We start from the raw sequence: 14,852 nt of genomic DNA, 5'->3' as shown, positions 1-14,852 counted from the left end.
CCCAGACAACTCTGGTGCCAATTCATCGACCCGCAGGCATGAAAGGCTAGGTTGGGGCTAGGGCGGATTCGAACCTCTTGATTGATCGTGCAGCTACAGCCGAACCTCTCACCGACCGCGTTGGATTATTTTTGATCTCTCTGGAGATTATTTGTTGGTTGAGCTGCCTCCAGCGGCAGCATTTTTTATATTTTTAACCCTTATAACAGTGCCTGAGTACAAAAACTTACAACTGTAATCCTGGATTGTCTCATACGCTTATAAGCATAGGGTCGTCTTATGGGTCGTATCGTCGCCATGTATGTTGAGTGCCAAAATGGTTGCAGATAAGAAAACACAACTTTTCACCCCAAAAAAACGCCAAACGTATAATATAATTTTACCGTATTCAAATACATGCTGAATACATTCTGCTTTAGGAATCGCAAACTACATGGGTTCCTGACTTCCCATTAAAATTCCCGGTAAAAAGTTCAAGAAGCACTTCAATTATATACACAACAGCACGTATGTATGTTTGTAAGGAAATTCCTAGTAGTTATGGAATTTTATGTCCGCCGTTCTGAAAACTTCTACATGCTTGGAAACAACTAGAGAGCTTTTTCTACATACCTAAAGAAAAACAACATTCAAAAAGAGCGAAAATGAATTGTGTGACCAGTTCGTGTTGTTCAGATGAAAGAACCGGCGGAGGTAATGAAATCACGGCATGATTATGGTATGCACACGCTAATAACGTTTTCTTAGGTGGTGAGGTACGACATAAACCACTGCGGCTACGCTCTAAGAATTAAGTGTAGCTGTATTTTTTCCTCATAGTTTCTTTAAAAACTGTCAATCCTTGAATTTGATGAAAAGACGACTTGATGGTCGGGAGTGTTATTTTCAAATATTTCCAGTGTCTCTTTAGCGGTATATTCGCTGATATTTTCTGTTATTCTTCTTTTGTTGTTCTGTTTTTGTTTTTTCATGATATATTCGTTGAATTACTGCCAATACAAACAGTGAAAAATCAGTGGCGGTTCCCTGAAAACATGGCAGATGCGCCAATTGACCTACGAATTCCAACGAAGCGCAATAATAGAGCCAATATACTCTTTATTGGCGTTAAACTGCCATTCATCTTACAATCAAAGTCCAATCTCCCCATTTATAACAACACTACTTCACGGAATCGACTAAATGTACAAAGAATTCATTTTCTAGTGCAAAGAGAAAATAATAAAAAAAAACAAATAAAGTAGAAAACAGAAATAAGAACAAAATTCAATTAGAACAACGTAACCGCAAATAATATTAATTACTTCATTTTGCAGTTCTTCTGAGAAGTAGGGGTTGCGCACGTGTTTTGTTTGTTTCTTTTTTTTCGTATGACTTTTTCAAGTATTTTTATATTTCACTATTCTGTTTCGTGAGGATGACTCTCGAAGATATTGACCTGGATTTATTTTTCCTTTCGTTGTCGTTGCCTTTATTTTTCGTTGTCCCAACGACGCTTCAGTGGAACTTTTTTGTGGACTGATGTTTCGATAATCTCGTCTTTTGGTTCAAAGTTTGTTTGAGGCCATTTAATTAAAGGATCACTGCTAAGTCAAATCAGTTCTGAGCATACAATAACTAGAAAATAAATAAAAAGTAAAATAAAATAAATAAATAAAATGAAATACAAAACTCAAGATGGTTCTTTTCAACACCCATTCTGATCCATAAATCAGAATTTTCTACGAAGACACCTCAACATTGATTTGCTCTCTCTTTGAGAAGAAGAGTAGATTCAAGGTAATCCTTCACTCCGTTTACAATCATTGGCAATCTTATTTCATAAATTTAAAAACGTTTGCACCTTTTGCGCCCGACTCAAGATAAAAATGAGCTTGCTGTATTTTTATTTTTTATTCTTGATTTTTTGTATTCTTATGTCTTTTTTCTTTTCTTTTCTTTAATGCCGATACAGACTATATTTCATTCCTATTCCATCTACATTCTTCCAACCTAACGAGGTTCCCGCTCCGAAATGCAAGAGATTGCACTAATAGAGCGAAAATACGTACATTCGGCATTGTCTCAGCCGCAGATGCGCATCTGCATATCTCTCCGGTTATCTGCACCTGAATCTGGTTCCTCATCCTTGGCATCGCGGATCTAGGACATTATCACAATGACCTGGTTGCTCATCTTCGTATATAAGTGCCGCACACTCAACATACGTCCTGTTTCCATATTGTCGCCGTAGCATATCCCATCATCTCACAACTCCAACATAATTCCTCTGCCGACAATTTTACTTCACACCCTTAATTTCAACTTTTTAGATGTCACAGCGCTCGGTGGCCGTTGTTGCCACTGGTTTGGGTTGTTTTGCCCTAGCAGCATGCTTCCTCGCCTTCCCCATGATCCTCAGTGAGATCGGTGACATCCGAGCTGAGCTCGATGCTGAGATGGAGTCTTGGAAGATCGAGACTGACGGTCTATGGAGAGACATGAACAAATACGGACGTGTCCGTCGTCAGGCTTACGGATATGCTCCTCCTCCGCCTCGTGGAAGCTTCCCAGGACACGGTGGACCTCAGGTCGGTAAACATAGTAGAGGTGAATGTATTTGTTTTAATTAAAAAATGTTTGCAGGGACCTAACGGAGGCTTCCCCGGTGGCGGATTTGGTGACCAGCCTTATCCCGGAGATGCTGGAGCTCCGCCGCATCCTACTGGAGGAAATGGAAACATTCCTGGCGTTGTCGGTGTTCCTCCTAACCTCAACAACAACCTCCATGGAACCGATGGAGCCCCTTCAAGTAACTTCTTCAGATTTTATGCGAAATTCTTCCGCTTCTCGATGAACTGCTGTTCTTGCGCATCTGCAGTGTACGTCATCTCCAATCATTTCCAGGCCAACCCAACGGTAACTGCAATTGCAAGGCCGACAACACCTGCCCAGCAGGACCAGCAGGACCTAAGGGAGTTCCCGGATTTGATGGCCCCGACGGAATTCCTGGAGTGCCTGGTATTGATGGACAGGATGCTGACGACGCGAAAGCTCAAACTCAACAATACGCTGGATGTTTCAACTGCCCACAAGGACCTCCAGGACCCCCTGGTAAGCGGAATAAACGACGAAATGTATTCAGTGAAAACTGCGTCAATGGAGCACCGTAGCAATTAACGAATTTTTTAGGACCTACTGGGAAGCCCGGTCCTCGTGGTATGCGCGGAGCACGCGGACAAGCTGCAATGCCTGGCCGCGATGGACAGCCTGGATTCCCCGGAACCATTGGAGGTCTTGGAGCACCGGGACCAGCAGGAGAGGAAGGACCCCAGGGAGAACCCGGAGAGGATGTCGAACACCAAATTGGGCTCCCTGGAACCAAGGGAGAGCCTGGAGCACCTGGAGAAGCTGGAGAGCAAGGTCATCAGGGAGACACTGGAGCACCTGGACAAGCTGGTCCTCCTGGAGAACGTGGACCTCAAGGAGAGAAGGTGAGCAAATATCGAGTTAAGCCCTGGTGGAACCTTCTTTGCAAAATATCTTTTGCCCGTAACATGTTCTGTGTCTGATGTCCGTATTCAGGGAGATGACGGTGCTCACGGAACTCCTGGTGAGCCTGGAGAGGAAGGAGAACCAGGCAAAGACGCCGAGTACTGCCCTTGCCCCAAGCGCAACGCCGCTCAAAACGTGCAGGCAGCCGGATACCGTCGTTACTAAACGACAGTGCACGCTTCTGAGTTCTGCAATAAGAAATAAATTATTTTATATCACTAACGATGAGTTTTTTCGTGGTTGTGCTACTTTTTTCCCTGGAAGTACTAGCGCTTGACTACACAACCATCTAGCAAAGCTGAGAACAAAATGAAGCGTGTAGAAACAGCCAAGAACTAGCGACCTACTAGAGTTTTACTTTTTATCCGCGACATCAAATTTCGCGGAGTCATATGGTCATCTGGAATGGGAAAAGCAGGGTAATTGTGAAAACTAAGAAATCTGTATCATCGAGAAGTTGACACATAATATGAAAAAAGCAAACAACATTTTATTTGGAAAAAAGTGGCGATATTGATAATACTTTAGGAACAACTCGCTTTGAGTGACTGAGATCACGCAAAGTGGAAAGGGTAGAATTATGCAACGTTTTATATCCGCACAAGTAATGAAATCCACCCTTTACAGTTCTATTTTGCCAATCATATGAGTGTGAAGTGCCGCTAAATACTCCAAACTCCAAACTGGCCAATCCGATGCTACCGTTTCGTTTTTTTTTTTTTTTGATTCGTACAGGGATTTCCCCCCCCCCTCCCCCTCGATCCTAAACGACGTGATGCTCGGCGCAGCCGCTTACGGAGCTCCGCCGAGCATCATGTCATTTTGATCCGATCATACTTCACTCATGTAGTCCGCTTCCCACCGAACTACCTTACTAATAGAGCAACGGCTACAAATCTGTTCTTATCAAGACTCTGACATTTAAACAATTTCTTTAAAATAAACAACAATAAAATCAACGACAATAAGAAGTAATTTTTCTGGAAATTTCTTACGTGTACGTCTTTTCTTCTTTCCTCTTCGCTTATAAAGGATTTTCCTCGGAAAGATGTTTTCTCAGTACCATCGCACTTTCCTATTAGAATTTCTTTGGATATGATCCTTCATAATTTGATCAGTGATCTCTGCAGTAGGGAACTGCGCCGAGCTTCAGCCGAATATAACTTTTATTCACCTGACTCGCTAGAAAAAATCACAATAAGACTTAACAGGACCAAGCTTGTTGTTCGTTCCGTATTCAAACGTTGTATAAATCAATATCTCAACCATATGCCGGGTATTTCTCTCTGTCGTTCAACATTGCTTAAATTGTCGTCTTCTAAACTAAATGCACGTAACAAACTCCCTCGGGTAATTCCTAGATCTGTTATATTCCCGAATTCTGATGAGAACGCAACGAATATTTGGAACCGTTCAGATAAGAAGAATAAGGAAGGGAAACTACGGTCTACGTACTTCATGCATAGTATGCACCGCAACAACAAGTGGATTTCTCTTTTGAAATGACGGACAGGGTCAAGCGTGTGTTGAGAATTTCTCAACAGGGGGTCGTAGGAGGGGTGTCGGATCAGGGGGGGTCGTAAGAGGGGGTCGGAAAGTTAAGAAAAAATTTAAGTAGGGGTTGGAAAATCAGAAAAAATGAAAGGAAGACAAAAGACAAAAGGAAGACGGGGTTGTCGTTTTCAAACAAACACATATTAAGATGTACAAAATGAAGCGTAATTTAGGTATGCGACATTCAGCAGAAAAACAGGAGTGAAAACTGCTTCTTTTCAGAAGTAGTGCTGAAACTTGAAGGATGGTCAACAATGAATGGCATGTTTTTATCGCATATCAGAAGATATTCACAACTGAAACGTATTCTAAGGCTTCTTTTCAGGTCCCGATATCTGCGACTAAAAAATGGAAGAGTTATCTCAAAGAAGAAAAAACGTCAATGATGCATATTCAGTACTTGAGTTCTGTTTAATATAAAAATAAATGATATAGAATAAACAATTTTTTTTTATATTCAAATGAACGATTGAAGAAGACTCGCGGTTGCAGTTGAGGAAGACTATTGTAGCATAAAAAGTTAGGATAAAAAGAGGGTACACAAACCAAAAAATGATTTTTAAAAATTTATTCTTCATAATTCTGGTAATGAAACTACTGCGCTTTTTGAGCCAATCTTGAAAATGGACGACTTAGCATTTTTTGTTGCTCTAACTGATGCTTGATGACGTCGGAGTCGCTTCGGTGGCACAAACCAAAACAATTGAAATCTTGAATAAATGTGATGCATAATAAATAAAGTGACAATGTTGTGATGTGATAAAATAGAATTGGCCATTACACGCTCTGTTGAAATAAGGCTGATGGCTATTTTTTGCATTTGGCGTAAAAGAATTTAAAAAGCACATTTCTCATCCTACGGTGACGAACTTCTTACTTTCAGTCAGAAAAGCAATTTTGATGCTGTTACTGAGCGAAAAAAAAGACATCTACAGGCGTAATTAGGGTTAAAATTAGTACAAAGTGGGTTCCACAAGTTTCTGAATATCTACGCTCAAAGTGAATTTTATGCAATAAAACTGGCTGCGATCTGTAGAGAGAGATTTCTCCTATATTTCTACAAAGTCTGGTGCCTCTAGCTTTCCTAGTCTTTTTGAAACCTAGTTGAGAAAAATCCCAATTTTTGCCTCGAATTTTCGAGTTTTTCTCAACTAGCTTTTGAGAAAACCAGAACACTTACAGAGGCCAAAATTTGCAGTTAAGGGTTTTCCTTGATGCTCTATCCAAACATGGAGTCCAATTTTTCAACGGTGCTACCGTATCCTCGCAACGGGAAAAGGAACGAAATGTCGGATTTTCGGCAACGCGTCAAAATCTGTGTGACTTCAAACAAATTTCCATAACTCAGCTCATAGTTTATAAAAACGAATTCGGTTTGAAGTTTGTTGTAGAGGAAGACTTTTGCTATTACAATTCGCTTTTATTTTTTTACAGGTAGTTTTCGTCTTTAAAAAAGCTAGTTGGGAATAAGTTGAGAAAAATGCCAAATTTCTCAACTTTTTCTCAACTAGGTTTCAAAAAAACCAGAGGGTCCCTGCAAAAGATTTTTTGACCATTCTGTAGCGCTAATCCTCCTCTACACAACGCAGCCAGCGTTATCTTCTTATGTCTCTTCATTAGTGAGTTATTCGTGTTTATTTCAAAGTAACAAAATCCGACCTGTCCAGCAGTAATTTCCAATTAAGACCTGGTTTTAATCGCTAAAATAACCTCTATATAACACTTGTATGTGGCAAACAGTGCTCTAAACACAATTTCAAGAAATTGCCGGTGAAATTTTCTCCTCAGTGATTTTTTTTCGGTTTTGCAAAAATCTAGATTCAGGCGGGGATCGAACTCTCATCCGTTCGTTTCCGTTGTCGATGAGTAAAACTGTTTGGTGATAGTCGGAAATAGTGTGAAAATTGTTTTAAAAGGTGTTCTCCTTCTTTTCCAGCTGTTTTTTCGTTTTGCAAAAATAATGGTTCCGGCGGGGATCGAACTTTTGTTTATTGTTTAAAACTTTTGTTTTTCTTGATCTTCTTCCAGCTGGCACACGTCACGCGGCATCTTGAACATATAATTAACATGAACATATAATTTCTAGTTATTATTTATTCTATTAATATCGCTGCATTACAATATATATTCCGTTTTACTTGTAGCGTTACTTTTTAAAAAAAACTTATTATTTATTTATTATATCGTATTATTTTAATTTATTTATTAGTTTATTTGTTTTTTAAATTCTTTTTATTATTACACCCAAATTTTGATTGCTGTGTGGGCAGCTATACTGGTAGGAACGAGATGAGGGGGTCGTTTTTGGGAGGATCTGCGAGGGGGAGGGGTCGTGTTTAGGAGGGATTTTTCCCAACTACACGCTTGACCTTGATGACGGAGGAACGGGCGAGGGATCTCCGGAGATGTCAGAGACTGGGGATTTCTCTAACGCGAACTTCTGATCCCTACACCCTGCTATGTCGATTGATTAGAAAAATACTGGATGTCAGTAAAGTCATGGTAAAGTTCCATACTCACGTAATTTCTATAAGAAACACAACTGAAAATGTTGCAGGGTAATGAAAACATCTCATAAAGTATTCGCGGTGTTCAGAGCAGTTCGATGTTGCTTGCATATTTTCCCAAAACACATCAGTCGCACATATTCAAACTATACCTCACGTCTTGCCGCGCACACAAGAAAAAACTGCTTCCTCAGATTCAAAGACTTTTCTTCTTTATTAACGTGCTGAACATTTTTCACTGGAACACTGCGCATATGTTGCTCGACATGGTCCGAGAGACACAAGTCTAAGAGTGTGGGTTAAGACAAAAGCGTGAAATCCAACGATCGCAGTGACCATGCCGCCATCCATATCCTCTTACCCACAATGATAAGAAGATATGAATGGCGGCATAATCGAGTAGCAAAGCCATTTCTGAATTTTTGAGTGCAGCATTTCCATTGCGTACATAGTCATACATACACAGTCATGTGGTGGTCCTAACACAACTTGTTTAGAAAATAGACTACAAGTTCGGGAGATACGTTCTTTTTTCTCGAAGACTACTGAAGTGAAAGGCTTTATGACATAGTTGGACCAATCACCTCTTTGTCATCATGGCCTGACGCGGTTGCCCGCATCTTCGCCTAGACGTGTTGTCCTTGAACGCATCTCCCCACGAATCTGAGGTGGTGCGCGTTTCAACCGGGTGATGCCTATACGGGGTCGTAGATTGTGAGGAAGAGGGTGATTCCATTCATCTCTCCTTGTATCAGTGTAAACGGACGACCCAGGAACTGTTTCTTACGTCGGCTTCTGTTACAATACGCAACCGTTGCCCCGCCTGCGATCCGTAGAAAACCCATTCGGACGAATTGCAGGCGGTGCGCAATGGTTGCGCATTGCAACAGAAACCGTCGTACACAACAATTCCGGGGTGTCCGTTTACACTGATACAGGGAGAGATGAATGGAATCATCCTCTTTCCCACAATCTACGACCAGTACAGGCATCCCCGGATGAAACCCGTACCACCCCAGCTTCGTGACGGGATGCCTTTGAACACAGTTCTGCACAACTTTCTCAATCTACAGCAAGATGTCGCACGGAATCCATTCGTTCGTCACTGTTCTGTAGACTCTGAGACTCTCACGTAAACTGTGTACCGCCACCGAGTAACCAGAACACACTCACTTAAGTCGACAACTCCCAGAGTTTCCTACGAAGAGCTATCACCAAAGATTCCACACTCTCCTTTTAGGAGGTTTGACCTAAATCTTGCTGGTATGCTGGGCAACAACACATCTTGTAATATCCGGATAACTTCCGCTAGTAACTGTGCAGGTTGTGTAGCTTGTATCGCCCATAGCGTACACTTAAACGCTTTACTATATTTACTGCAAGCAACGCAAGCAATCTGACTCGTATACGCGTCCTCAAGGGTTCATATGGAAAGTATTATGTCATCATAAAATTTGGACCTGGGCCTTCAAACTGCGCTTCGGCTATGCGCAATTTTGAAAAAAAGGGCAAACTTCTAAAGAAAATGGCGGAACTACAAGTCAAAAGCCGGATTGAACACCTCCTTGCGTTCCTCTGCATCATTATAATGCGGCTCAAACAATTAATAAACTTTTCCCATAGATTTCGCTAAGGTTTATCTCTGCTTGAATCGCATTGATATAGACACACGTTTCAGAGGTGTTAAGTCCAGTTTTTTAACTTGTAGTTCCGCCGTTTCTGTCCAGAGTTTGTTAGTTCTCTTTGAAGCGAAGGAGAAGCTTATGTTGAGTACTAAAGTTCCTTTCTACCTAAGTACTTTTTTTTAGCACGAGCTTTACGACAACATATTACCTTCCACGTAAACCCATTTGATTCAATGTTAAATCGTCTTTGAAAAGAAGCAAAAGAATCTATATACCAACCTAATAGTTGGAAACGCTGCCATGACTCTAACGGAGACCATGTGAACAACGTGCGATATAGTTCCTTTCTTTATACTTTTTTTCCTTTTTGTTTACTAGTGTTGGCCAAGACCACAATATTTTAATCTGAAGTGTTTAACGGCTCGGTAATTGTATAAATACATTTATTCAATTGTATTAATACGATTTCTAGCTGTGTAAATAAAATGGACAACTGTATCGCTAGTCCGCACAGGAAGCCTTTCGAAGTGATTCGCAACACCTTCCAACATCTAGAAGAAAAACCAGAAATAAAAACTATAACTGCATCTAGAATCGTCGTCCAGTTCTCATTCTCGCCACGTGCAGATATGGTATCTAACGCTAGAATTCTCAAGTAGAGATGAAAAAGCGCTCACAACAATCTACAAACAAAATCTAGCTTTTCGGTCCTGATGTGCACGCATCAAGATTTCAAATTACACTCACAACTTACCGCATGCTTGCTTGCACTTGCCTTCGTAGGAATCATAAAGAACTTCCGATATCTTCGCAGACTGGCGGCTGATAAAGTGGACAGCCCACTCTGAATATAAAAAAACTGATATCTACAACAATGATCAACCAATATGCTGGCCAAATGTCGCTGGAATAACCACATACTCTTTCCTCTTCCTCACTATCCCTGTGGTGCTCGCTCTCGTCGGCGACGTCAGAAGCACATCTCACTTTCTTTTGCTTCATGTCCACCTCTCTCCAGTTCAATTCTGATTGTTGGAGTATATCTAAAATTTTCCGACATTTCATATTTGCATCCGGAATTACCTATCACGAGATATCATTAAAAGCAGCACACGGCGAAGTTGATGGTGCTGGAATTTCTCCTCGAAAAGATACGATCAGGGGTGTAGACCTTGAGTATGAGCGAGTTAATCGCAATTCTTCTTAATCTTCCCAAAAAATTGCGTGTAAACTGCATTCAAGTTCTAATTTTCCTCCACGGCACTTCATAATGCGCCACCTTTCTAGACGCTTCGCCCCTGCGAGCGAGCGGGTGGTCAATGAGATCTTTCTAGGAGCCTATTCAAATAAAACCAATGGATATGCTTGCGTTTGATATGTTGTTGAAGGTACCGAGCGTATACCGAGATGCTTCGTAGGAAAATTTGAACTCGAAGGCCTTCTCTCACGATTTTTTCAAGAAGATTAGAGGTCTTGAGCGTAAACATGTTCATCCAAATATCAAAACCAAATCAAATCAAATCAATCAAGTTCAAATCCAAATATCGTCAATTTCGTGGTGTGCTGCCTTTATTCGAGTGTACTTTGCTTCGAATCTCCCAAGCGTTCTACCACCCGCCCTTCTCTCTCCCCGTCCCCTACACTTTGGAAGAACGTTCGAAGTATATAGATGGTTAGATTGAGGAGGTGAATGATACTTGGGGGTATGCGTACTTCAGCCCTTAAGCCTCTGAATCGTCACACACATAAGCATTTCTTTACATGTGCACCACGTTAGAACGCGAAACGTTCAGGTCAAACTATCTTGGTATGCAGCAGAGAAATGATGAACCACAAATAATGAAGTCAACAAATTTTACCCGCCTCTTTACTTACTTTCTTCTTTACTGCGTGACGCCTTCAGCGCATGCAAAGCTCTCACATTACAAATTAGTGAGCTAAGCACAATATGAAACTTCTCTTCTTTAGCACTTTTAACTGTAACTGAGAACATGTTTTTCCTTTATTTCATTTATTTCCAAACAGAAACCACCAGGTTTTACTTCAAACATTCTTCTTCATCCGCTGATACCACATTTTCTTAGCTTCATAGCTTGTAAAATTGTTGTAATTGCGAAAGTAAGCATAACTTAGTTATGCATATATTATCCCCAAGTCATCCACGTCAATGTAAATATCGAAACTACATGAAGTAAAAAAGCACTTTCCTGGTAATATGAACATAATGGAAAAATAGTACTTTATGTCAATTTGTAGGAGGACTGAAATATTGAATAATTCGATTGTTGTTGCCGAACTCACTCCTTTTTCCATCATCTGTTGTTGTGCCGTCATCAGAATCCTCGTGATCAGATGAAGTAGAACTTCCAACAATCATTACATCACTCTAATTTTGAAAGTAGAGTTGTTGTACAAGTATATGCATATCAACATTGTTTTTCCCAAAAGTTTAACCTCACCATATCACCGTAACGAGGGTATTTGTCAGCTTTAGTCTCGCTTGCTTCCCAGAATTTGAGCTCTTCGCTGTTCAGAGCAACATCTTGCTCCCCATTCTTGATTAAACGCCAATGATACGAGCAAATTCCCATGTGAGGATCCTAGAGCATAAATGTGTGTATTAGATCGTTCGCCTTATATCACCAGATTTTTTGCTCATAGTTCTCAGGGACAAAGGTCAATAAGTTTATAACCATCGTCTGGCGATTTGTGCGTAATTATACATCCACTAATTTTTTTCACCCCATTCTATTTCTGTCAGTAATACCTTCACAGATTCGGTGAAAGTGAGGTCTCGTCTTGTTCTACAAACCAGACATGAAATAATGAAAACTAGCAGGGCACTTATGTTACAGAAAAAGAATCAATCGGTCGACGAAACAAATAATAAAACTCTGGAGGTCTATTCAGTATGATTTTTTATTCAGATAAAAAGAACCGATCGTATATTATGCTATAATGCTTATTAATGTACATTGATATAATAGTCACAAACCTCACTGGATACTGCAACGTTCAGTTTCTTCGACAGAGCCACTCTCTCGAGGTCAGTATTCAGAGCACGTCGTGAACGCTTACGGCTACACCGCACCCAACCACAACGAAACTTCACCGCTACGCAGCACCGTTCGCTAGACTGGAATTTCGCTTTAAAGTTATAGATACACGAGTGTTAATAGCCTTAATGGATCACAAAGATTGAGATTATTATGTCTTCAAAACACGTCGTATTATTTCGTATAATCGATTCTGCGCTACAGCAAATACGTCAGATCTTCGGGAATTCTAGCATTAATTTTTTGCGTTTTGTTGAAAGGTGTTTTTGTAACAAAATAATGGCTCCCTCCCATGATGGATCATCTAAACCTTTCTAGATGTTTCAACCGCAACTTTACTACAATGGACTCAATGTCAATTAAAAATATCAGATGCATAGAGTCTAACCATGGCAATAATGATTAGGTAAGTGCTGATCAATCAAGTTTTTTGTTCCTTCGGACAAATCAGGTGCAGAGTCATCGATGCTAGATACAAGAAACTTGTTTAATCTTAAGGAATATCGAAGCACCGACAGAACGGGATTGTTGACGGGACATTTCACCATTGCTTCACGCCCTTCACAATAAGATGCATACTACCTATTTGAAAAAACGGCGGATTGACATTATCGCCTGGCGTAAGTCCCGCTTTTTCGCCGCGGTTCGTTATTCGTGAACATAGTTAAGCCCATCCTGTTCGATCTTCAGCAAGACATAAGGCCTATACACATCGCTGTCCCTGTCAGGTCTCCATTTACCACTTTTGTCCAAAACTTCTGCGTTCGGTCAGGCAGCCTTTTCAGCTTAGTTCTAATAACATTCTAAAAGCAACCTGGACCGTACAGCCTAATGCCTCCTCATAATCCAAAACGGAAACTGAAGTGGACTTTTCGTAACCATTTTAGAAGGGAAGCAAAGCATTTGTATTTTCATTCGTCATTTCCCGGCACACCCCACCACCTCCAAATTCTACATAAAGCTTGTCATCAATGGCAAGCTGGCTGGCTAAATGAAGACAAAAGATCGGTGTATGCAGCTCACTCCGCATTTCGATTTATACCAACAGACCAGAGTTCCGCCGATTTCCCTTCTGAGAAATATGAATCTTACAGCAAACGGCGTATTCCATTAAAATATACTATGGTTCATATGAAACCCTAAATCTTTGATTTCGCTGGGCTGGTGGATCAGCCCTTAGATATGTGGATTCATATATCACTTACGAAATATGGTGTTTAGCAAAGGGAGGAAGAAAATGCAAGGGAGCGATAGAGAGCAAAGCGATTGAGTGAAAAAAAGAATAACACACATAACGCAAGAATGTTGTCAGCTCTTACCTCAAGTTGAGTTGCAGTTGCATTCGCATTGTGTTGCGAACGGTCGCTGTTGAAGACGGGGTAACGCCGCATATTGCGCTTCAGGTTATTGACAGATGAGAGCAATTTCTTCCGAAATTCGTTGAAATCTTCCATCGACATCCTTGTGAATCTGAAAATCAGGAGCACTATGTCAGATAGAACACGAATATGACACAAGGATAGAACATCGAACTTCTAGAGATACTCAAGTACCATGTGACATGAACATCTAGTATTGAAGCAAAAAAAGGACACCTTATAACATTCACTAATTAACTTCTAATTCTAATCACTTCCGCTCTTCAGAAAACCAACCAAGAAAAAATAATTAACCAACTATTATTCCCATTAGCAATGTAGCTGGAGTCGTAATAAGAATTTCATCAATCTTAGTGTTTCTTGAAATCCCTCCCTTTAAGTGCGGTTGAAATGGCTGGTGGAGGTGAAGTGCTTGAAATTCACAGGAGATTCTGTCTACGTATCCAGCACACATTCAATCACGTTATGGAAAGCCCATTCTCAGAAGTGGTAGGTCTTCTTAGGGAAAATGTAGTTTGGGAGCTTTATTCAATAGCGCCCTTATTTCTGGACGCTCTATCTTTTTTCTCTTTGCAACTTCAACTTACATGTCATAGATCCTTTAAGAGTAATGCTTAGGCCTTGGGGACTCGACTGATTTAATTATTTACTTCGAGAAATAAGGACGCTACTGACTACATTTTACCTTCTTGTTTTCAATGATGAGTTCAAACGCAGATAGAGTTGGAGATAAGAACAGCAAAAAGAAACACATGGTTAAGTCCAAGAAATGAGAAGCATTACTAATACCGATTCAATCCAAAGAGTTCGAACAGGAATTGAGCACTAACTAAGCAATCCGATAGTGGTGGATGGCATTGAGCCGAGCTCTTGTTTTTCTATCTTCCTTTTTCTAAGTAGCTTCACCGTAGATCATCTAAGACTAATGCCTAGGTTTCAGAGCCCAAACGAACTTCGTTATTTACTTCCAGAAATAAGTGTGCCCCCCACCAACAAACAGCACATTACCCCTTCGAATCCAAAAATTCTTGGATTTCGTGCTTCTCCAATTGTTTTTAAGAATAACTCTGTTGCACTAGAACGTGTCATATGTGGTACAGACGAAATCGTATCACCGACGCAAAAACAACCCAAAAAGTAGACCTATGGGAGGCGAAGAATTCAACTGGTGGAGGAACTCCCTGCGTGAAAACCTCT

At 40.6% G+C, this 14,852-nt stretch overlaps 2 protein-coding genes across 3 annotated transcripts; one reads left to right on the top strand and one right to left on the bottom strand.

Moving 5' to 3' along the window:
• Nucleotides 1–2,312: 2,312 nt before the first annotated feature.
• On the top strand, nt 2,313–3,699 carry RB195_010909 (uncharacterized protein; the record flags this gene model as incomplete). The annotated part of the gene is made up of 5 exons (XM_013437737.2): nt 2,313–2,570; nt 2,626–2,791; nt 2,887–3,093; nt 3,172–3,473; nt 3,565–3,699. The coding sequence occupies 5 exons, from the start codon at nt 2,313–2,315 to the stop codon at nt 3,697–3,699; spliced, it is 1,068 nt and encodes a 355-aa protein (XP_013293191.1).
• Nucleotides 3,700–9,663: 5,964 nt separating this feature from the next.
• RB195_010908 (uncharacterized protein) lies at nt 9,664–13,736 on the bottom strand (the record flags this gene model as incomplete). 2 transcript variants are annotated; one of them, XM_013437738.2, is made up of 7 exons in its annotated part: nt 9,664–9,771; nt 9,975–10,064; nt 10,142–10,263; nt 11,522–11,606; nt 11,680–11,820; nt 12,216–12,356; nt 13,596–13,736. In XM_013437738.2, the coding sequence occupies 7 exons, from the start codon at nt 13,734–13,736 to the stop codon at nt 9,664–9,666; spliced, it is 828 nt and encodes a 275-aa protein (XP_013293192.1). The 2 variants fall into 2 exon arrangements, with proteins under 2 accessions (XP_013293192.1, XP_064049686.1); XM_064192103.1 differs by having other exon boundaries at nt 13,596–13,667.
• Nucleotides 13,737–14,852: the final 1,116 nt, after the last annotated feature.

The sequence above is a fragment of the Necator americanus genome, chromosome III, assembly GCF_031761385.1.
Source record: "Necator americanus strain Aroian chromosome III, whole genome shotgun sequence".
Lineage (NCBI taxonomy): Eukaryota > Metazoa > Nematoda > Chromadorea > Rhabditida > Ancylostomatidae > Necator > Necator americanus.
This window is presented reverse-complemented; position numbering and strand designations above follow the sequence as displayed.